Genomic DNA, 25289 nt, shown 5'->3' with positions numbered 1-25289 from the left:
ATTAAAAGTCATCTTTGACAAATTTTATAATGTTGCTTAATGTATTATGTGGTGTAAGGAAGTATTGCTTTGTATATTTCAAGGAAAAATCATTTTGGTAGAGGAACAAATTGCCACCTTACATATTTTCATGTAGCAACCTGGTTTTGACAGATATTTTTTTCTCAAAATTCTGACCCTGTCTACTTGTGTTTAAGGAACTATCTTTCTGAAAACAATTGTTTATTGCATTATACAGCTGCAATTTAAAAATCTTTTTTTAATTGCAGCACTTTAGTTGACCTGATCAATTTTATTAAGGTTTAGCTTAACTTCTGGGTGTGACCCTATGTTAAAATGAACACTCTTATTTGCCTTTTGAAAGGCTTCCTCAACTTTTGGGTTACTCTCCCCTTAGATTTTGTAAAAACCACTGTATATTGTGTCTCTTATTATTATTACCAACATGAATCATTTTGAACATATTATTTTTCAAGCATATGTTTACCTAATTGATACAGACTTCCGAAGTATCTTCTTTCTCATTGTTTACTGCATTTCAAACTTTAGTACCATCCACAAAAATATAATATTATCCAAGACCAGGTAATAATGTATCAAAACGGGAGTGATTTAATTTTCCTAAATTAAAAATTATTTATTTTTATTTAGAGAGGAGGATAGCCATGAGTAACTTCTGACTTAATTGGTTGTGGGATGTATGGTGAACATTTTACATGATTGGTGAGACCTCTCTATCTTTGCAACTTTTAAACAAGAGATAATTGATTACAATTACATGCACATATATTATAAACATAAAAGACTTGAGATTATTTCAATGTGATTTTTAGTAGGTTAGTTATATTTTTCCCTTGAGGTGATTTAGAAATTTATTTCATTCATAGACTTTAATTGTACAACATTGTAAAATAATTCATTTTCTTCCTGCAACATGCCCTGTAGGTCATAGTGAATATGCATACCAACAATCTTATGCAGAACAAGGATACGAGAGGTCATTTGAGGAATCCTCACAACATTATTATGAAGGAGGTAATATGAATAAATATACATCATTATGCAGCTAAAACTGCATAATGCAGTTAAAATGCAGTGAGGAAAATGGAAGGATATGGACATTATGTAGGCATAAGGGATTAGTGTAGTTGGCCATTTGATTACTAATTTATTTGGTTTGGCACTGCTTTGTGGGCCTAAAGCCTGTTCCTGTGCTGTACTCTTCTGTGTTCTATGTTCTGTGTAAAACTCAAATGGTTAACTACAATTTCTGCTGCACAAACATACAGTTGAAAGTATAATAATAGATGAATATCTCATATATATTAAGGTTAACAGATGTATAGATTTAGGGGGACCAGATTTGAAATACTTAAATCCATTTGACTTAAAACTGCAACTTTTCATTTACTCTCATTTAAAATTTAGACGTTGCTTGAAAAGGTATATTTATTGCAAATCCCTAAATGTCCATTGGAAGATGATGGTGACCATCCTTGAACCACTGCAACCTGCTGAAATTACTACTAGGGAGTTCTAGGATTTGGGCTTAATGATGACAAATGAATTGGGATCTTTTTTCAGGTCAAATTGGAGGATGATTTAGAAGAGAACTTTCGGCAGTGTTCCCATTTGCTTGTTGCACTTGGTCTTTGAATTAGTAAAAATTGTGGTTTGGAAGGAACAATTGAAGAAGGCTTAATGAATTAATAGCAGTGTATTTAAAGGTGATGTATATGGACCCAATGCACAAAACAACCATGTCTGCTTGACAGCACTTCATTAAAAGTAGCATTTGTCTGCACAGACAAAGGGAAATTTCTGAAAAATTCAGTGTATGGCTAACAAAATGATTTTCTCTGATTTTGCAAATAATTTTTCACTGATACCAGCATTCTTGATGGCCTGATCTTCTATATATAGTGATAAGGGCTTCAACTTATCGTCAGAGGAAACTTTTAGAAAATTACTTGATTTTGTTAACTTACCTGCATATGGTTCATATAAGTAAATAGATGAATGCTATTCCAGGACCTGAACAGCATCTATGTTGGGTGAAATTGTATGCTGATTTTCTGTGAGTTCTTTTGGTTTATAGAACTTGTATCTAATTCATAAGGCATGTTGCAGGCAAGACTGGATGTTATTACCTCCCTCCAGTAAATGACCACAATCAAGCAAGCTATAAGGAAGATGGTCTAAAGATTTGGTTTTCAAAAGATGACAGAGGGATTTTTAGCATGTATTTCAATGTTGCAAGAGTCTGATAGCTAAAGGCATCCTGATACAAATGATAAAGGGCAAGGGTATGAACCATTAGGGTCAAAGGAGGCTAAAATGAACAGCATTGCTTTGGATGGATTTAGGTTGGGAGGGTCTGTGAAAGGGAGGTAAGCCAGAACACCCTTGAATGAAAAATGAAAAAGGAGTGGCTGATGGTTTAGTGAATAGAGATATGAGCCATGTTTAGGGGTGAATATAATTGCTGATTGTTATGGAGAGATAAAGGGCAATGTTTTAGTGTGGGGTCAAAAAGGATATTATCAATAGTTGGTAGAGCCTGAGGAGTAGTCAGAGGCAAAAGCAAAATAGGGGATTGAGGAGTAGGACCATTCAGGAATCAAGAAGGAAATGTGCCTATGGGAGGTTCTCAATTAATACTTTGCTACAGTATTCACCAAGAGGAGTGGGACTTTGACAAATGTGAGTTTACCACAGAACAGGCTAATGTGCTGGAGCATGTTGAGGTTAAAAAGCCAGGCAGTGATCTTAATGTCCTCACTAGCCACAGACTGGTACCAGAGAATTGGACAATGGCAAATTTTGTTCCAATGTTCAAAAAAAGTAATAGGGACAATCCTGGGAATTATAGACCAATGGGTCTTACCTTGGTGCTGGCCAAACTATTGAAGAGGATTCTTAGGGACAGGATTAATGAGCATTTGGAGAAACAGTCTTATTAGGGATGGTCAGCACAGCTATGTACCTCACAAGCTTAAATGAGTTCTTCAAGGAGGTAACAAAACAAATTAATGACAGTAGAGTAGTGGATGTGGTGTATATCAATTTTAGAAAGTCACTTGACAAGGTTCTCTGTGGCAGGCTCGTCCAGAAAAACATGTGGCATGGGACCCATGGAAATTTAGCTGTGAGGATTTGGAATTGGCTTGCCCACAGAAGGCAGTGGGTGGTAGTAGATGGAGTGTATTCTGCCTGGAGGTTGGTAGTAATGTTCCGTAGGGATCTATTCTTGGATCCCTGCTCTTTGTGATCTTTTTATAAATGACTTGGATAAGGAATTAGAAGGATAGGATCTGCAGGTGATTTAAAGGTCAGAGTTGTTGTGGATAGTGCAGAAGGTTATCATAGTTTATAATGGCATATAGACAGGACACAAAGCTGGGTGGAGAAATGACAACTGGAGTTCAATCCAGGAAAGTGTGAAATTATAAGACCAAACTTGAAGGTGGAGTACAAGGTTAATGGTAGGTTTCATAGCAGTGTGGCAGAACAAAGGGATTTTGCTGTCCTTGTCCATTGATCTTTCAAAGTTGCTGGTGTACTGGCTTTGTTGTCAGTCAGCAGATTGGTAATGTTGCAGCATTATAAAATTCTGGTTTGACCACACTAGGAATATTGTGTTCATTTCTGGTCACCTCATTATAGGAAAGATGAGTTTTAGAGAAGGTACAAGGAAATTTACTAGGATGATGCTTGGATTAGAGAGCATATTTTGTGAGGATAGGCTGAGCAAGGTAGGGCTTTTCCCTTTAGAGCAACAGAGGACAAAGGCAACTTGATAGAGGTGTATAAGATTATAAGAGGCATAGAGAGAGTGGACAGTTAGCACTTTTTCCCTAGGGCAACATTGGCCAATACCAGAAGACATCCATTTAAGGTGAATGGAGGAAAGTTTAAGAGAGATGTTAGAGATAGTTTTTTTTTTAAACAGAGTAGTGCATCCCAAGAATGCACTGCTGATGGTGATAGTAGAAGATGATACAATAAGGACATTTAAAAGAATCTCAGGTATGTGAATGTTAAAAAAATGGAGGATTATGGCTTGTGTAGGAGGGAAGGTTTTGATTAATAGTGTAGTAGGTTTATGTGGGTCGGCACAACATCAAAGGTCTAAGAGTCCATACAATGCTGTACTATTTTGGGTTCTGTGAGTCTGGGTTTATAAAAGCAATTTTAATTGGTGCTTCATTTTGAATACTTACTTACTCTCTGATGTGATGATCTGGGCCTGTTAAACATTAGTTACATCCAGATGGTAATGATATAATAAAGACAAATGCAACCTGACACGTTTTAGTGAACTGAATAAGAAGTTAAGTTTGGTGGTTTGGGAATGGAAAATTGTTGTGGGTGGGTAAAGAATTAGACAATTAGTCATTAGGGAAGATTGGAACTCTGCCCTTACACATTTTGGACTTGGATCGAATGAGATGAAAATCAGTCTAGACTACTTTTTTTTTGGTAACAAAACTTAAAGGCCTTTGAGTAGAATAAGCTGAAATGATTGTTTGTGCTTCAGTGCCAGTGGTACAATGAGCTGGATATCATTGCACAATTTTTGAAATTCAGTAAGTCTTCAAAAAGGAACCTAGCCTGCCATGTACTGCCCACTTCTGGTTTTAATACAAGTTGAAAAATTAACCAGTGCTACATCAATATATATGTTACTAAAATGTGGCTTTCAATTTTACAATATTCCATTCTCAACTCCTCTTGCCCAGTCATTGGCAAATCCAACATGTGAAAGGAGAAGATAGGACCTGGATCCCTAAGATAAGCATGCATGCAGCATTGAATGAATATTAGCAAAAGAAATTGTTTCCTCTACGCCCACCAATTCACACAGTAAAACTGGCATTCTACACCCTCATCACTGTCTGTAACATGTCTTTCTGTGATTAAGACCTTGTCTCCAAGTCTACCATACTTCTCTGTCCAGTCATTGCTGCGGGATCTACCTGCTTTCCTCATTTAGGGCCCATATGCTACCTACTTCTTTTGATGAGCTCCTATCCAGTCAGTCGCATTACCTTTAGTGAGGGGGTGGGGGGGGGGACAACAAAATGTGTAGTTTATTTAGGAACCTTTTCTTCCTGGCTTCATAACTTCCTAATGTCAACTCCCAGATTTCCAGTCCTGCTCTGGATGAAGCCATAGCTTGCTTTAGAAGTTGGAGAAAAGTCAGAGAGCAGTAGATGGCATGTACTGTTGAGTGTTTGTATCAGAAGCAACAATGCTTATCATATATAGGTCACTTGCAGAAAAGGGCAGAGAAATGGCAGGTGGAGGTTAACCCGATCAAATATGAAGTATTACACTTTGGGAGATCAACTGTAAAGATACAGTACCTTGTTAATGGAAGGACCCTTAACAATATTGATGAGCAAAGGGAAAATAGGATTTCATTTCACACTTCCCTTAAAGTGGTGATTCAGGTTGATAGGGTGGTAAAGAAGGCATATGGCATGCTTGCCTTAATTAGTTCAAGAGTGGGGAGGTTGCAGCTTTTTAAAATCATTTTAAGCCACATCTAGAGTATTGCATTCAATTCTGGTTCCTGTATTATAGGAAGGATGTCAAGGCTTTGATGAGTGCAGAAGAGGTTTGCCAGAATGCTGCCTGGATTAGAGGGCACGTTCTTATACGGAGAGGCTAGACAAACTTAGGGTTTTTTTCCCTCTAAAACGGGAATGGCTGAGGGGAGATCTGATTGTAGTTTATAAACTTCTGAGAGGCATTGATGGACAGTCAGTGTATTTTTTCCAGAGTTGAAACGCATAATACCAGAGGACATGCATTTAAGGTGAGAGGGGATAAATTCAAAGGATATGTGTGCAGCAAGATTTTTTTTTACACTTAGAGTAGTGGGTCCCTGGAATGTGCTGTCTGGAGTGATCATGGAGGCAAACGTGAAAAAGGGTGTTCAAGAGGCTCTTAGATAGGCTCATGAATGTGTATGAAATGGAAGTATATAGCATTGTATAGGCAGAAAGGATTAGTTTAGTTGGGCACTTGATTACTAACTTAGTTCGGCACAGCATTGTGGTTGATTGGCCTGTTCCTATGCTGTACTGTTCTTTGTTTTACAGTACATTAATAAATCATGATAGTGGCAAAATAATCTGATAGAATGTTTGAAGTGAAACAAAACTTAAGTACTGAAAATGCTGGAAGAACTCAGCAGGGTAAACAACATCAATGGGGAGAGAAGCAGATGATGTTTCATGTAAAGATAGAACAATAGAACTATGAAAGAGAGTAAATGAGCATTTTTTAAGGTTGCAAGATGAGAGGAGTGGAGAGAACAGAGGGGATGTATGTGATAGGGTACAGACTAAGTTATCATAATATCAATTATTTTAAAGGAACTGGCTGTTAAAGATAACAAGAGAGATAAAGTGGTGGTTACCTGCAAATATTAAGTTCAAGATTAAGTCCCAAAGGCAGTTGTATACCTGGACAGAAGGTGAGGTGTTTTTCCTATATGTTGCCACTTATAGGAGACCTAAGACATGGAGGTCAGAATCAAGTGGAACAAATGGTTGAAGAGCAGATGACTGGAAGTTCAGGATTGACTTGCTGACTGAGTAACAATTCTTGACAAAGTGGTTACTTAACCTGCCTTTAGTTTCTGCAATGCAGAGAAGACTATGTCTTGAGCATCAAGGTGTGTAATGAAGGGTTCTTAACATGAAATGTTGATTCTATTTCTCTTCCCAAAAATGCTGCATGATCTGCTGAATGCTTCCACCATTTTCTGTTTTAATTTCTGATACTGTTCATACCTAATTATGCATTATTTCCTACAGAATCACTGACAATCAGAAATTGCAATAACCACTGTATTATAGTTTGATTTGGAATGAGAATGTAGTCATTTTGCAGATTTTGAATGGTTGTGTTTTACTACTTTTATAGTAAGGACAACAAGATTTAACAGCCTCTTCTGACGTTTATTCAGGCAATTCACAATATGCCCAACAACAAACTGCTTACCAGCAGGGACCAACCCAGCAACAGACTTACACCCAGCAGCAATATCCTTCCCAACAGAGCTATCCAGGACAACAACAAGGATATGGTGAGTGGGAGAAAAACACCATCAATGAATTATGAATGTTTAATATACAGATAATGCAGAAGCACATTGTCATAATGTATTTGAAACCTGTTTATACTTGGCCTGTAGAAGATGCATCTGAGTTTGTTAATAACCATCCAGATCACAATTTAAAAGCTTGAAGCACAGTACCACATCTGCAGCAAACCAGACCCCACAGACTATCATAAATCATATTGAATTCTGCTATTATCATTTCTAAAGCATTTTTTTCAATAAGAAATGTAGATGGGTACCTGGAGAACCTCAGATCTCAAACTGAACAGATAACTATGAAACTTTATGGGGATTTAGGCATTACTGTTCTTGTGGATTCTGGATAACAATATACAGCTAGGAGATTCAAGTTGTGTTGCTGGCAATTTTATCTGAGCTGAGTGTTCGTCTCTACACATGCAGCTTGTGCTCAGTTCCTTGATCATGTTGTGTAGATTTTAGTGTTGTATTGGTTTCCATCAATAAAGCTGCATAACACTTGCCTAAATAAAACTGCTTTGACTCAGAAATATGAGAATAAGTACTTTGCAAAGAATGGTAGGGGAAGAATCATAACCACTTAGTGGTCTGCTTTCCTTTCATTTATAACCAATACACAGGAAAGTAGTTTTCTACTATTTCAGCAAGCTTATCATTAAGAAACTTGTGAGGTATTGCAATTTCCTACAGTAGTTTGAATTCTATCATGCACATTTCATTTTTGTTAAGGGGGAGCCACAAAGCAATTAACAATGCAGAATATTTTTAAAGGCAATTCAACCTCTTTCTTGGAGGAAAATGAAGTAGATACTGACGTATTACTTTTTTAATTTTCTGTAACTGGCAAATGAGGAATATCATTTGGCATTACAAAATGATCCAGCATGGCTGAAGACGGTTCAATCCATCATAAAATCCAGCCTAAAAGCCAAGAAAAGCAGTTGTTCAGTAAATGCAAATCAGTGAACGAGTAAACTATGAAGCTTACTCAGTGGCATTTCAGCAGGTTACAGTGCCTACAAGAAGTATTCCCTGCCCCCACCCCCCCCCCCCCCCCCAGTTTTCATGTTTTATTGCTTTACAGCATTGGATCACAGTGAATTTAATTTGACTTTTTTGATACTGATCAACAGAAAAAGACTTTGATATCAAAGGGAAAACAAATGTCCACAAAGTGATCTAAATTAATTACAAATATAAAACACAAAGTAATTAATTGCATAGGTATTCACCCCTTTCAAGTCAGTATTTAGTAGATGTGTCTTTGGCAGCAATTACAGTCTTGAGTCTGTGTGAATAGGCCTCGATCAGCTTTGCACATCTGGCCAACAATTTTCCCCCATTCTTCTTTACAAAACTGCTCAAGCTCTGTCAGATTGCAAAGGGATCATGAGTGAACAGACTTTTTTTAAAATCTAGTCACATTTTCAATCAGATTGAGGTCTTGACTCTGACTTGGCTACTCCAGGACATTAACTTTGTTTTTAAGCCATTCCTTTGTGGCTTTGGCTTTATGCTTGGGGTCATTATCTTGCTGGAAAACAAATATTCCAAGTCACAGTTCTCTTACAGACTGCATCAGGTTTTCCTCCAGGATTTCCCTGAATTTTGCAACATTCATTTTACTTCATACTTTCATAAGCCTTCCAGGGCCTGCTGCAGTGAAGCATTTCCACAGAATAATGCAGCCACCACCATGCTTCAGGTTAGAGATGGTGTGTTTTTGATGATGTGCAGTGTTTGGCCTTTGCTAAACATAACATTTACCCTGGCCACAAAGCTCAGTTTTGGTTTAATCAGACCATAGAACCTTCTTCCAGCTAATTTCAGAGTTTCCCACATACCTTCTGGCAAAGTCTAGCTGAGATTTCATGAGAGTTTTTTTTTCAAACAGTACTTTCTTTTTGGCACTCTCCCATAAAACTATGACTGGTGAAGCACCCAAGCAACAGTTGTATCTGTAGTCTGTCCCATCTCAGCCTCTGAAGCTTGTAATTCATCCACAGTTGTCATAGGTCTCTTGGTGGCCTCTGTCACTAGTCCCCTTCTTGCACAGTCACTCAGTTTTTGAGGATAGCCTGCTCTAGGCAGATTTATAGCTGTGCAATATTCTTTCCATTTCTTGATGATTGACTTAATTGTACTCCAAGGAATATTCAGTTACTTTGAATTGTTTTTGTATCTATCTCCCCACTTCTGTAAGCTATTCATGGAGTCACTTGGAGTATCCTTTTGTCTTCATGGTGTAGTGTTTGCTAGGATACTGACTCACCAGCAGTTCAGTCTTCTATATGCAAGTGTATTTTTACGACAATCAACTGAAACACCTTGACTGCACACAGGTGATTTCCATTTAACTAATTATGTGACTTCTAAACCAATTGGCTGCACCAATGATGATTTGGTGTGTTATATTAAAGGGGGTGAATACTAATATAATCAATTACTTTGTGTTTTGTATTTTAAATTAATTTTGATTACTTTGTAGAGATCTGTTTTCATTTTTAATCAAAAGAGTCTTTTTCCGTTGGTCAGTGTCAAAAAAGCCAAATTAAGTCCACCGTGATTCAATGTTGTAAAGCAATAAAATATGAAACCTTCCAAGGAGCATTAAAGTTTATACAAATACTTTTTATAGGCACTGTATATTCAGACTTACCCAGTTATGGATGTTAGGCCTGCGTGTTCTATAAAGTTTGATTAGCCTACACTATACTACTGTCATAGTTCTATAAGCATTATTGGTTTACCCAGGAACTCAGTTGATGTGGCCACTCTGCCTTTTAACATGAAATTGGACTGAAATATTTTCACAACAGAATATCAAAAATATTAACAAATAAAACTAATTAAAACCACTTTTTCAGTGATTAATGCCAGAGACCTTTTTGGAATTGAGTCTTGATTTATTAAAGTTCCACAATGTTAATCTGAAACTGAATAAAAGCACTCTTTGCCTCAATACATGAAATCTGCCAACAAGTTTAGATTAGCATTTCCTGATGCATCAATATGATTTATTTTCCCACATCAACTTCTAAATGAATTTACCGATGAAGGGGATTAGCTCACCAAGGATGTAGTTTCCTTTCTTCAGTTGGGTACAGCTGCATTAGATTAAGCATTTATTTTGAGCACTTATATATAATCCAAATCACAGTCATGGCACTAGGTTTTGATTTGTTGAGTAAAGACAGCACCTATTGTCCATCATACCTTGACTATGCGAAGGTGGTGTTGAGTCATTATTATGCTTTAGTTTCCATCATACCCCTGATCAACATCTTTATTTGGTCCTCTGTAAACCTAAAGTCATTCAAAACATTTTTATTGTTTCCCCCACCCCTTAGCTTGTGTCCTAACTTGTACCTATTATTAAATCTTGTCCTGGGCTTGCCAACCTATGTTGCCTTTTGGTTAATAAGAACATAAGAAAGTAGGAACAGGAGTAGGCCATCCTGCTCATCAACCCTGCTTCACCATTCGTTATGATTATGGTTGAGCAGCCCCAGGCATTGTGTCTCTCCTGTGCCAGTTCTCTTTAGTCCTCAATTTCCAAATCTTTCAAATACTTAGCTACCTCCTCTTTAAGAACCTCTGATGATCAGCTTTCACAATCCTCCAGGGTAGAGAATTCACCAGAGATTTACCATCATCCCCTGTGAGTATTGTTCCAGTACACTTCAGTTTTAAAATGTCACCTAAATCTTCTAACTGTGTCCATTATTTAAGAGTTTCTCTCTGTGGAGGTATTCTACCTGGTTATGCTTCTTCAGGATCTTGCATGTTTCAATAACTCATTCTTAACTCCAAAGAATATAGATCTAATTGTTTTATCGACTAATGGTAGGACAGTCTTTTTATCCTAGGAATTAGCCTAGTGAACTTCTTTTGTACTGCCAATATAATATGCCAATATACTCTGACATAAGGGAGCCAAAACTGTACACAATACTTCAGGTCTGGTCTCATTGTGACAATACTTTATCTCAAGTATTGGTAGTATAAATACCACTGACGGGACATGCCCAAGCATTATCCCTGATGAAGATGGCAAAGTTTGTCATCGAAAGATTGGTTATGATACCTGTACTCGGTGGAAGCTGAGAAGAATTTATTTGTCTTATACACCAGGAAAGCATAAGATCCTTTTTCAATATTTTTCTATTTTTAACCTCCAAGTCTCTAACAATAAAGAGCAAAAAAGTATCAAATGATCTTAAGAATTCACAAATTTAGTTTTAAGTTCCTTGCCCCTCACTATTTCTTTAATTAATATAGTAACATTCCTCCAAATCTGCTATGATTATCTTTAATCAGAGAGAATTGATGGGACATATGCAAATAAATAGGTTTTATGGAAATAAATAGGGGAATGGTTTTAATGGCAATACTCTGAAAGCCAGCATAGACTCCTCCTATGCCATTGCAAAAAATGAAAACTATAAATATGAAGTTATATCGATTGTTGGAGCAATGTTGAGGGGCCAAGTGCATCAGCTCATATGTTCAGTTTGAAAATGCTGAGACAGACATGTCATCCTTGTTTGGCTACTTTGTGGCTGAACTTCGTTACTTCAACAAAACTGAAAATTACTTGGTCTAAGTCTCAAGTCCAATAGCATCTCATATCCATCTATATCATTGAATAATACAGATATGACATAAGCATGCTTTGGCATAGTTTTTACATGACTATTGAATGAAGTTAAGGATTAGTTTCAATAGCAATCAACAATTGAATGTTTCTGTTAAATGTGATTTATCTTGCTTGAGATTTCTGAATTGTAAAATAAACTAAAAATGATGCTGAATCAGCTTAGTGAAAATATGCTGTAAAATTACAGGTGCAACACAAGGAGCCTCTTCTCAATATCCAGGTTACCAGCAGGGACAAGGCCAGCAATATGGAAGTTATAGGACTGCTCAGCCAGGGCCCTCAGCTCAGCAACAGAGGCCATATGGATATGAACAGGCAAGATAGACCATCCCGTGATTTCCTTCATTTACAGTTTTGTAGAAATGTTTTACTACATAAAGAAAAGTACACAAAATTTTGCATCCTTCTCTTTCTTAACAGATTCTCCTCAAATGTTTTGTCTATTTTCAAAACCAGATAAAAACATTCTAAAATAATTTTAGTTTGTGCCTTACTAATGTTTATTGGTATTTCCTGGGAAATTCAAGGGGCTAATATCTAATAAAACTATTAACACTAAAACCATTTAATACTAGTTTTGTATTTCTTGGGAAAATATGGACCTAGAAATTAATCTCAGCATTTAGAGCTATCTAAAAATCAGTGCATTGTATACCAATAATTCTTTTGAAAGTGGGCTTGTCATTGTAAATTTTAGAAATGTCTAAGGCTCAAAACATCAGTGTCCAGTATTTACCCAGTCTACCCTTTCATATTTACTAACTGGCATCTTGTGGAGATAAGTGAAGCTAAAGAACTGGAGCTGGGTGTTGGGGTTGGCAGGTACGATGTTAGGAAATTGGACCTTGGGTAAATGGAATATTGACAGAATGGATCTGGTTTTGGGGCAAAAGTTGGGTGCTAAATAGAGAGGTGTGGAACTTAATTTTAAGCAAAACTGCTCAAGTATATTTGGGTCAATTTCTTCGCACTTGGCTGAAAGCTGCTTCCGGTGTGTTTCTTCTCAAGCAGAAACATGACCAAAAGATAGTTGTCCCTGGAGTGTTCAAATTTCCCAAGCAACGCTCCAAAATCATTTCACTGGTGACTGATACAGAGACTACTCCATGAGTGCACAATGATTTGTGACCAGAAGTGCCTGTTTCAGTTTTCAGAGTGCTGAGTTAGACCCAAAACTGGTTTCAATTGCTTCCTTTTCTGGAAATGAATGATTTTCAGACACATAGTCTTGAAAAATACTGCGCTAAAAGTTTGAACGACAACACTGGTTTTGAAAAGTGGTAGGGGGAAATTGTTGTTGTCCAGTGGTTGTTCTGTTAAATTGTACAGTCAGATTTTTGTGATCATTCTAATTGTCAACTTCACATTTGTTTCTGGTTTATAATGTCTAATATCTTTAATACACTACACTTTGAAAGAAGTTTTGAATTGTTTCCTTTGTTACAACTTGTCAGTTTATCTTGATGTACTTTCAAGGGTCTCTCTTTACAAAAACATACTGTAATTTATGCTGAAATTCTGAATTGTGTTAATCCAACAAGTGTTTTGATTTTTGAGGTGTTCTTGTTTCCAAAGGATAATTAAAGTGTTGAAAGGCAGGGCAAAGACCAAGTGGTACATTCCACCTGCAGTTTTAAACCAAATGTAGAGGAAGATAAAATAAATCTAGATGTGATGATTAACTGATTTGAATTTTTTGAAATCTGTAGTTTTGTCAGGAAAATGGAGTTAATAAGAAGTTCCATGTTTAATGAAACAAGAGTGAACACTTCAGAAGTATTCATTCCATTGGACTGTAGAAGACGAAAGATAGGCAGAGATCAGAGTTTAACTATGGACTTGTTTGATAGTCTATTAGATAACTGGACTGACTTTTCCTCCAGAAATGGAGACATTTTCAGTGAATCCTAGAACTTGAATTTAAAGCTGAAGGTACTGGAAGTACTCAAACCAGACAAAAATTGTGCAAGGAGAAACAGATAAATTTTCATACCAATGACTTTTTACTAGAACAAGGAAAAGTTAGAAAACAATATTTTTTAAAGATGCAGTGAAGCCTGGCTCTGACAGTTGATGCAACATATTAATTGCTCTTAAACCTATAAATACTGCCTGATCTGAGATTTACAAGTATTTTCTGCTTTTGTTTCAGATTTCCAGCATCTGTAGTCTGTAGTTTTTTTGCTTTTCAGATGATAAAGTATGATTTTGTGGGGGGGGGGGGGTAAATTGAACCCAATTAACTATCCCTTTTTTGAAAATGCACCAAAGATGTTGTTCCAGCAATAAGTTTGATGTATGTAAATTATAGCAAAAGAGCCAGTGAATTTTCTTCTCCAATTCCAACACACAATGTTGCTAGAGAAGAAAACATCGAAGAAACAAAAATGAAACAATAAAAGGATTTGGTGGAGTGAGGCAAGAAGAAAAATTATTTTAATGGTTGAAGGATAGACTAACTGGCTGCCTCTCCCTCAAAAATTTCTCCAACCACTGTCATTATTTTTTTTTTTGCCTTGGTTTATTCAGAGGCAACAAAAGTTGAAACACCACATCACTGGAATGAGCTCTGTATGTATAAATTGACCTCAGCCAAGTAAAAGTATTGGATTTCATGGTGACAGTAAATCTGGGGAAATAAGGATTTTAGAGGAATTCTGAGTCAGACATTATCACTGACATGTGAAATTTGTTGTTTTGTGGCAGCATTACAGTGCATCTACATAAAATTATTACAACTTACAAAATTAGAGAGTGCACAAAAATTAGATGGAGCTCATGTGTTTCATGGACCATTCAGAAATCTGATGGTGGACAGGAGAATGCTGTTCCTTAATCATTGAGTGTGGGTCTTCAAGCTCCTGTGCCTTCTCCCTTATTATAGTAACAAGAAAAAAGCATATTTTGTATGGTGTGAGTTCTTAATGATGTATGCTACCTTCCTGAGGCACTGCTTCTTGAAGACGTCCTCGATGGTGGGGAGGATTATTTCTGTGACGGAGCTGGCTGAGTTTATACCCTTTGTAGCTTCTTGTTATCCTGTACTTTAGCGCCTCCATACTAGGTTATGATGCAGCTAGTCAGAATATTCTCCAGTATACATCAGTAGAAATTTTATAGATCTATAAAAACTTCCCATCATGCACTTCATTGTATCCTACTGAAGGATGCATGAGATACTGAAGGGCTGACTCGGTATGGAACCATACTATTAGTGTTGATCGGAAATGAAATTATTAGTGAAAGGAATCTTTGACATACAGCCATGTAATGGAGATTCCTGTAAAAAGCATTATGGTGCAATGACGGGAGGAGAAATACAAGTAAAAAAATCTTAATATATGATGCTGCAAGTAGATTAGATTAAATGTTGGGGTGGTTAAGTTTGGGTAATTGACATTTGTACTCATCACAAGTGTGATCCTGGAAAGAGCTAAAAGACAAATATATTGACTCATCATTTAATAGCTTGGAAAATTAGATTTTATAGTTCAGTTGATATCCTTTGATGGGATTTGGACCATTTATGGAACAACTTGCTGTGAGTAGAGCACAGATCAACAGTGAGAGTTGGATATGTTTGAGCAATGAATATAGAAAGCAGTTGATTTGGATGGGTGCAAAAGAGAATGCAAGGCCCTGAGGAAAGTTTTGATTAATGAAAAAAGACTCAGAAGTTGAAATTAGGCCGCAGAGCAAATTGTTTGAAAACTAGAACTTTGGTGAAAGACTAGATAATGAAAGTGTGAATAGACAATGATAGATAAAGCAAAGTCTTCAAAGCGTCCAAACAAATTAAATAACTTCAAGAGACACCATTGAGAAAATCAACAAATGAATTGTTTTGTTGTGAACTAGAATTGCACCCTTAACCTGTGTTCTTTTTAGGCCTTCGTGTCTTGAAGTTTCTTTTGTGTCTCATTTTCCGTTAGAAATGCAGTGAGAAATTGTCATAATTGTGGCTCGTAAAATCATCAATTTTTAATGCTGAATAAGATGTCCCTGTTTGCATTTAAAATATCACCTTTGCTTAAATCTATATTTTATTCAGTTTAATTTTCTATCTCCAAACCTGTACATGTTAGAAACTGAATTTTCAGTTCATGATAGAGATGGAGTCCTTGAAAATTAGTATACTTTTAAATGTACTATAAAATGGGTAAATAGCCAACCATTCTGAAATAATTGAATTTTAGCTTAAATAAGTGTATAGAATTTCATGATTAGTACTCCAGGATACACATTGCAAGGATTTGTTTTCCTTTAGAATTTCGGAACTGCGTAGCAATGATTCTTACAATTTCAAAATTTGCTTATTAAAGCAAAACATTTTTCATGTTCATCATCAAAAAAAGAACAAAACTTATACTTTTTCTTACTTAATCAACAGATTCTTCACCATTGCTGTAAAGGCATTTCTCTGAATATAGGAAGGAATTACATCCTTAAAAAATGCAGGACCACCCAGATATTCCCTATTAAGCCTAACAGCACTCCTTGTTTAATGTTGTGCCACCTTCCATTTACTGAGTTATTCCACTATGTATTCATCAATGCAGTGTTTGTCTAACAATTCCCTTAAAAGCTTGAGGTGTAATCCTATTTATGTGATGTTGTGGTCATGAGGCGTTTATACTGAGGAGTGGTGAAAAAATCAATCACTTTGATGATTTGTTCCCACACCCTGGAAGATGCATTTCCTCAGTTCTTCTTTCTCTTTGTGCTCAGTGCAATAATCCAGCTGAGGTGCTAGACGTGAGTGTGGGACTGCAAATCAACACAGCCAGCACCATGACTTCAAATCAGAAACGGGCCTCTGGCACAGCTTTGGAGGTACTGCATACAGGTGAGAGCAGCACAATCTCGGGCATCAGAAATGGCGTCTTTAATGGGTGTGTATGGTGACTGTCTAGGATACCCTTGAAGGTTCTCCAACCCTCAAGAAATCATTCAGTTCTTACCTCCCCTATAGACGTCATGTTTTAAACGATTCCTCAGTTAAGCATATACAAGAGGAATGTTCTTGTGCCACAACTTCCCGTCCTTGCTTTAACCTGGCTGCATCCCTGCCCATGGCTGTTTTTAGATTTTGTTATCAACAATAATGAATTCCAGCTGATCAAGATGAACTAATGGTTAGTGCAGTTATCTGGATAATATTAATTGGACATATCATTAAGGCCAGATGATTTTCGGCAATCCTCATTTCTTCAATTGTTTTTACTCCTTCCCCAGAATATTTTGGCACTAATAATTTTTTTGTGAAACGTAAAAAGAGCCTTTTGTGACCTTATTCTACCTCCACTTTCTGGGCACCAGAATGGAGAATGACTTTAGAAGAACACCTGAACATCTGGATACTTCAAACTACGGGATTTGAAGTTTAGAAGCAAAAGAAATCTCTTGTACATCTTTCCCCTGCCACCCAGAGAACTATCCATCTAATTCCCACTTTCCATCTCTTAACCCATAGCTGCATGTGCTACTTCTTGAATGTTCTCCTTATTTCCCTCCTATTTTATCATTTCCTCCCTGCTAAAAGAAATCAATCCATCAATCCATCTTAACCTATAACCTTAACCTTGATTTCACTTTGGCCTCCTTTATTCAAACAAAACTGTACCCAGCCTTTCACTGTAATAAAAATTCTCCATCTTTTGCAATATTCTCATTAATCCCCTTTGTACTTTTATAGTGCTGGACAATCTGTAATGTGATGCCCAAAACTTTACAGTGTTCTTTGGCTATTGTCCTGTGTTGATCTTGTTTGAGCAAATCTCCATGCTCTTGTGTTCTGTGCTTTGATTAAAATAGGAGAGTATCTTGTTTGTTGCCATGACTGCGCAATTTCCCTCCGATACTATCTGCAAGGAACACATACTTCAATACCCCTCTGTTCCTCTACATTAGTAATCTACAATTAATTATATAATATGTTAACTTGTGCTCCCCATTCGTCTCTGGACTGAATTCTGCTTTCCACTGATTTGCACACTTGACCAGATCACTTATGTGCTGTTTTCGTCGGCAGATTCCTACCTTTTTATCATGAAAAGTGGCCAATTTTGTGTAATTTACAAGCTTAATTAAGAACCCACATTTTTAAAGTCATAAATCATTGACCTGTATCACAAAAAGCAATGCACCTAGTGCTGAACCCAATGGAACCTCTTTGGAAAGTCTTACAAATACACATGTCTACTATTTTTTGCTTTCTGTTACAGAGTCAGTTGTGGATCCAATATGCCAATTTCCTTTTGATCCCATGAATCTCTGACCAGTATTTCAGGGTCTTAGTAAAATCCAAGAAAACCATATCGAATGCATTTTCTCATTCAGAGTAGTCATACAGAATCTTTCCCTTACTAAGTTAATTTTAACTCTTTTTGATTAATCTGTGTTTTCTACCTTGATACTGATCCTCAATAATTTACTCAGTATTAAATTTAGACCTCTTCTCTCTTTTTAAACAATATTACCTTGTTATCAGTCTTCCAGTCCTCTGGCACACTGTCGGCATCTAAACGCAAATGGAAAATAATAGTCAGAATCTTTAATGTTCCCTCCTAGATTCTCTAAAACACCGGGTGTATATTTGGTATGAAACAACTGACTTGCCTACTTTTGAGGAAGCTTAAACTCGGAATATTTTAATCATTTTGTTCACCCCTTTGAATATTCTATATCACTTTCTTTGCTACATTTCTTTTCTGTATTGCTAATTTTGTTTTGTGTGTGAAGCTAGACACAAAGTATTTATTAAGTACTAAAACATGGTCTTCCACCTCCAAATGTAGGCCTTTTTTAAATCTCTGCCTATTTTTATGTATTTCTGAAGCAATTTTTGAGTTTTCTTTAATTGTGCTTTTAAAATTTCTCCCCCCTTTTATCCTCCCTAATCTTGACTTTTATTCAAGCATTTTCTTCTAATTACTTAGCACCTGTGTCTGACACATCCTTACCATTTTAAAAAACTAATTCTACTTATATTGCTCCTTGGCATATGGGGGTCTGTAGATTTAGATACTTTGGATGAACATTTTTGGCTCTAAGCCGTCATGATCATCTTATGCTTCCTACTGCTATAACTCTGACTTAATTGGGGTTTCTGTTCCTGGACTATTTTTACTAAATCGCTGTCAGTATAACCTAACTACTTAGCCAAATGAGAAATTTTGCCTCAAGCCCATCTGTCCTTTTCATTGACAGTTCTAAATATAATTGAATAATGATCACTATCAGCAGATGTTCTCATTCAGATATCCTTTCCAGCTCATCAGCTTCATTCAATAAGTATTTCAATCAATCCATAGCACAGCTATTAGCATTCTGGTTGGAGTCAAAATATTTTAGGTTCTGGTCCCACTCCAGAGACTTGAGTATAAAAATCTCTATTGAACATTCATTATAGTACTGAGGGTGTGCTACAATGCTGAAGACCTTAAGACAAACATTGTTTCAAAGCCTCGTCAGATCCTTAAGATGGATGGATAAGACCTAATGTCACTATTTCAGAGGATATCCAAGTGACCTAGCTGAAATCTCTTCCTCATTTAGTATCACAAGATCAGATTTTTTTTAGTGGTTGTTATCAAATTGCTGTTTATAGGATGCTCTTTGCGTTGCCTGTTGCACACCCCACTTTGCAACATTGAGTATATTTTTACAGTAGTTGTTCGGTTATGCACATTCTGAAACACTTCTATAATTTGAAAGATTCCGTATAGATGCTTTTCTTCCTTTTTGCTGCATACTTTAGCAGATGACTTCATAATTACATTTGCAAAACTATGATTTTTAACCCTTTTTGGTTATGTAATGCTTATTTCTAAACAATGAACATCTAAATGAACCGAATGAGCTCATTTATTGAATGACCCTCTCTTTGCTGGCATTAGGGAGGGCCCAGAGGAAGTTCATGAGAATTATCCTGGGTTAATGTATGAGGAGACTTAGATGGCTCTGGGTCTGTACTCGCTGGAGTTCAGAAGAATGGGGGGTTGGGGGGGGGGATCTCATTGAAATCTAATGAATATTGAAATTCCCAGATGAGTGGATGTGGAAAGGATGTTTCCTATATTGGGGATTCTCGGATCAGAGGGCACAGCCTCAGAATAGAGGAATGTCCCTTTATAACAGAGATACGAGGGATTTCTCTAGCCAGAGGGTGGCCATTCTGTGGAATTCATTCTGCCAGAAATGGCTGTGAAGGTCAAGTCATTGGACATATTTAAAGCAGAGATTGACAGGTTCTTGATTAGTATGTGTATCCAAAGTTACAGGGAGAAGGCTGGAGAATGCGGTTGAGAGGGATAATAAATCAACCATGATGGAGTGGTAGAGCTGACCCGATGAGTCATATGGCCTAATTCTGCTTATATGTCTTATGGTCTTACGGGCAAGCATGAAGTTGGTGCTGCACTTATATCAAAATTGTAAAACAAAACAAAGCTAGCCCTAATTAGTTCCTAATTTGTGGTCTTGGCATGAAGTGATGGAAGCAATGGAAAGCAGTATAAACAATGAAAGCTAAGGCCAAGGCAAAATCACATTGCTGGAGTAGCAAGGATATTTACTCTAAGGCAGGGTTTGCAGTCCGTTACTTCCTACAAGATGAAACCTACCATCACGAATGGCCGTGATGCTTCACTCCCAAGTGAACTCAATATATTTTATGCATGCTTTGCAAGGGAGATTGAATGTATACCTATGTGAATTCTTGCAGCATCTGGTGACCTTGTGATCTATCTCAGAGGCCGATGTCATAATGTTTTTCAAGTGGGTGAACCTTCACAGCATGTCAGATTGCAGTGGCGTATCTGGTAGGGCACCAACCAACCAACTGGCTGGTGTGTTCAAGGACATATTCAGACTCTTATTGCTACATTCAGAAATTCCCATCTGCTTCAAGCAGGTGATAATCATACCTGTGCACAAGGAGAGCAGGGTAAGCTGCCTCAGTGACTTTCACCCTCACATATGCACTCACATCTGTTGTGTTGATGTGCTTTGAGAGGTTGTTCATGGCCATAATCAACTCCTGCCTTAGCAAAGACCTGGACCCACTGCAATTTGCCTATTGTCACAATGAGTCTACAGTTGATACAATCTCACTGGCTCTCCACTCAGCCTTGGACCACCTGGACAATATCAATACCTATGTCAGGCCTCTAATTACAGCCCAGTATTGAACATCATCATACCCTTGGTACGAATCAACTATCTCCAAAACCTGTGACTCTCTGTATATCCTACTGTGACTGGATCCTAGACTTTGTCAATGGGAGACCACAGATCTCCCAATCAAAAATAACATCTCTTTTTCATTGAAAATCAACACTGGTATACCTCAGGGAGGTGTGCTTAGTCCATTGCTCCACTCTCTCTACACCTTGGGCACAGCTCAAATGCCATTTATAAATTTGCAGAAGCACAACTATTGTTGGCAGAATTTCTGATGTTGATGAGGAGGTGTACAGGAGTTAAATAGATCAGCTGGTTCAGTGATGTCACAAGAAAGCCTAGCACTCAACATCAGTAAGTCCAAGGAATTGATTGTGGACTTAAGGAAGGGTAAGTCGAGGGAGCATACACCAGTGTTTATTGTGGGATCGGCAGGGTGAGCAATTTCAAGTGTCTGGGTGTCAACATCTCTGACGATCTATCCTGGCTCCAACATATTGATGCAATTACAAGGAAGGCACAACAGTGGTTATATTTCACCAGGAGCTTGAGGAGATTTATAATGTTACCAAAGACTAGCACATTTTTACAGATATACTGTGGAGAACACTCTAAATAGTTGCAACGCTGCTAGTGTGGAGAGGTCACTGCATTGGATCAGAAAAAGCTGCAGGAAGTTGTCAACTCAGCCAGTTCTGTCATGGGTACTAGCTTCCTCGGCATCGAGAACATCTTCAAAAGGTGATGCCTCAAAAAGGCGGCATCTATCATTAAGAGTTTCCATCAGCCAGGACACCCTCTCTTCTCTTTGCTACCATCAAAAAGGAGGTATAGAAGCTTGACAACACACATACAGCATTTCAGGAACAACTTCTTCCCCTTCACCATCAGATTTCTGAATGTATAGTGAACCCTGCCTTACCACTTTTTCCCTCTCTTTTTGCACTACTTATTTAATATATATTCTGATTCTGATTGTGCTATCTCTGATCATGAGAGCTTGATACATTCTTATTTCAGACACTCATTAGTAGTATCTTGTTTCCTCTTCTTCTTGAAGATCCCCAAAATGCTGATACTTTGTGAAAACTAGGTGGATACAGTTATTGAGCTCTATAGGAGAGGAAGCCAGATTAATCGAATGGCATGATTGGTTGAGTATTCAACAGATGTTGATATTTTTAAAATTTCCTTACATGCTGATTATTCCAATATCCTAAATCAAGTCCTTCTTTCATGCAAATTAATCTGTCAAAATAGGAGTATTTCAAATAGTGAAGTTATTCTGAAATAAAAAGATACGGTTATATTTGTGTTTTTAAAAAAAGAGGAAATCCATTATATCTGAAATATTGTGCTCCAGAATAGCTTATAATTCTCTGCACAAGGGCAAAACTATATGATTTTCATTCATAATTCATAATTTCCATTTATAACAAAAAGGATGATAGCAAGAGAAGTGAACATTTTAAGTGGGAAAACTAATGTGGGGTTTGAAGTCCTTTTGGGTTAAATCCCTTGCCATGTAGGAACAAAGTGTGATTTGGATTTTGAAGATCTTTTTGATCATTTCCAAGGAGTTTAGAAGTATATTTTTAAAAACCAACATGCTTAGACTATTGATGATGAAACTTCTGTAGAACTCATATATTTTTAGATATTACGATTACTGAAACTGTACCAGTCTTGCAAATGATTATTGGGCCTCTGTGATCCCAGATGATATGGAAATTTATCAGTATAAAGCATGAGATGATGAAGTATGCAATGTCTCTCTGGCATTAATGCATTCATACAGCTTCAAGGATGAAGCTATCATGTCATTGAAAGGAATAAAAAGAAAATATCCCTACTATTGTTTTCTGGCATAATATACTGTGTCCCGAGAATTGCTTGATACTACTATAGAATTTTACTTGGATATTTGGTGATCAGTCAATGGACAAAGAACATGCTATGATAAAACTCAGTAGCAAAATGGGCACAGGTGGACTATTAAATAATACTGTATGAACAAGTCCCCTCCTTTAAATGGCCAACCAGTTCTGAATAGAAGAGGTATCAATTTGGAAGTCATGAGTTTTTGGTAGACTTGTAGGGGTGGTGGGAGGATTGCTCAATGAAGGAGTGTGATTTGTGGTTTGATGTCATGGTTGAGTGTGGAAGTGGTTTCAACATTGTAGGTAGGAGAGGGGAGAAAAGATTGTGGCAATACCTATGTGAGGAGGATTAGCATGTGGGCATGACTGGAGATTGAGATTGGGATTAGTTGTGGAAGAGGTAAGGAGCTTGACAATCAGGATGGATCAATTATTGGCAGAAGGATGAACCAAGTGTTTGTGCAGTTGGTGATTTAACAGGCTCACTACCATTTGTAGCTTATCGGGGATGACCTTAAGATATAGGAGCAGAATTAGGCCATTTGGCCTATTCTGCTCCATCATTTCATCATGGCTAATCCATCTTACCTCTCAGCCTTCTTCCTATATCCCTTCATGTCCTGACTAATCAAGAATCTATCAACCTCTGCCTTAAATATATGTAAAGACTTGGCCTCCACAGCTGCCTGTGGCAAAGAATTTCACAGATTCACCGCTCTCTGGCTAAATAAATTCTTCCTTACCTGCATTCTAAAAGGACACTGCTCTATTCTGTGGCTGCGTCCTCTGGTCCTAGACTCTCCCACCTTAGGGACATCCTCTCAACATCCACTCTATCTAGGCCTATAGGCCCAGAGCCATCAAACACACTTCATATGACAAGCCATTCAATCCTGGAATAATTTTCATGAATCTCCTTTGAATCCTCTCCAGTTTCAGCACATCCTTTCAAAGCTAAGGGGCCCAAAGCTACTCACAATACTCCAAGTGAGGCCTCACCAGAGCTTTATAAAGTCTCAACATCATATCCTTGCTTTTATGTTTTAGTCCTCTTGAAATGAATGCTAACATTGCATTTGCCTTCCTCACCACTGAAACAGCCTGCAAACTAACCTTTAGGGAATCATTTCTTCTACCATACACTTTGCAATACTGTATTCCATCTGCCATTTTTTGTCCATTCTTCTAATCAATCTAAGTTCTTCTGTGGTCTCTCTACTTCCTCAAACCTACCTGCCCCTCCAACTATCTTCATATCATCTGCAAACTTTACAACAAAGCCATCAATTCCATCATCCAAATCACTGACACCTAATGTAAAAAAGAATCAGTCCCAACACAGACCCCTCTGGAGCACCAGTAGTCACCACAGCCAGCCAGAAAAGGCTCCCTTTATTCCCACTCTTTGCCTCCCAACAATCAGCCACTGCTTTACCCATGGACTTGTAACTTGTTAGGCAGCCTCATGTATAACATGTTGTAAAAGACCTGAAAATCAAAGTACACCACATCAACCAGTTCTCCTTTGTCTATCTTGCTTGTTATTTCTTCAAATAATTCCAACAGATTTGTCCGGCAAGATTTTCCCTTGAGGAAACCATGCTGGCTAGGGCCAATTTTATCATGAGCATCCAAGTACCCTAAGACCTCATCCTTAATAATTGACTCCAACATCTTCCCAACCACTGAGGTCAGCCTATAGTTTCCTTTCTTCTGTTTCTCTCCCTTCTTGAAGAGTGGAGTGACATTTGCAATTTTCCAGTCTTCTGGAACTATTCCAGCATCTAGTGATTCTTGAAAGATCATTACTAATGCCTCCATGTTCTCTTCAGTCATATCTTTCAGAACTCAAGCGTGTAAATCATCTGGTGCAGGTGACTTACCCACCTTCAGACCTTTCTGTTTCCCAAAAACATTCTCTCTAGTTATGCTAACTTCTCACATTTCATGACCCCTGACAAAAGGAACTTCCACCGTACTGCTAGTGTCCTCCATAGTGAAGACTGAAGCAAAGTACTTATTCAGTTCATTCGTGTTGCGTCATCGTCCATTACTAACTCTGCAGCATTTTTTTTTCCAATGGTCTGATATTCACTCTCACTTGTCTTTTACACTTTATGTATCTAAAGAAACTTTTGGTGTCCTCTTTAATATTATTGGCTAGCTTACTTTGGTATTCCACCTTTATCTTCCAAATTACTTTTTACTTGCCTTCTGTTGGTTTTTAAAAGCTTCCCATTCATCTAACTTCTCACAGATTTTTGCTCTATTATATGTCCTCTCTTTGTCTTTGATGTTGGCTCTGACATCTTGTTAGCCACAGTTGTGTCGTCTTGTCTTTAGAAATCTTCCTCTTTGGGATGTATATATCCTGTGCCTTCTAAATTGCTTCCAGAAATTCCAGCCATTGCTGTTCAGCATTATCTCTGCCAGTGTTCTTTTCCAGTCA

At 37.4% G+C, this 25289-nt stretch overlaps 1 protein-coding gene across 1 annotated transcript in view; it reads left to right on the top strand.

Annotated features, from left to right (window-relative positions):
• LOC132399891 (calcium-responsive transactivator-like) overlaps positions 1 to 25289 on the top strand; it is a 97320-nt gene that overhangs the window by 55416 nt on the left and 16615 nt on the right. Inside the window, exons 8-11 of the mRNA XM_059980777.1 lie at positions 946 to 1035; positions 6983 to 7102; positions 11965 to 12092; positions 16506 to 16623. Coding sequence (XP_059836760.1) covers positions 946 to 1035; positions 6983 to 7102; positions 11965 to 12092; positions 16506 to 16623 — 456 coding nt within the window. The remainder of the gene's footprint in view (positions 1 to 945; positions 1036 to 6982; positions 7103 to 11964; positions 12093 to 16505; positions 16624 to 25289) is intronic.

The sequence above is a fragment of the Hypanus sabinus genome, chromosome 9 (genome assembly GCF_030144855.1).
Source record: "Hypanus sabinus isolate sHypSab1 chromosome 9, sHypSab1.hap1, whole genome shotgun sequence".
NCBI lineage: Eukaryota > Metazoa > Chordata > Chondrichthyes > Myliobatiformes > Dasyatidae > Hypanus > Hypanus sabinus.
Note: the sequence above shows the minus strand (reverse complement) of the source record. Positions and strands in the feature narration are given on the sequence as shown.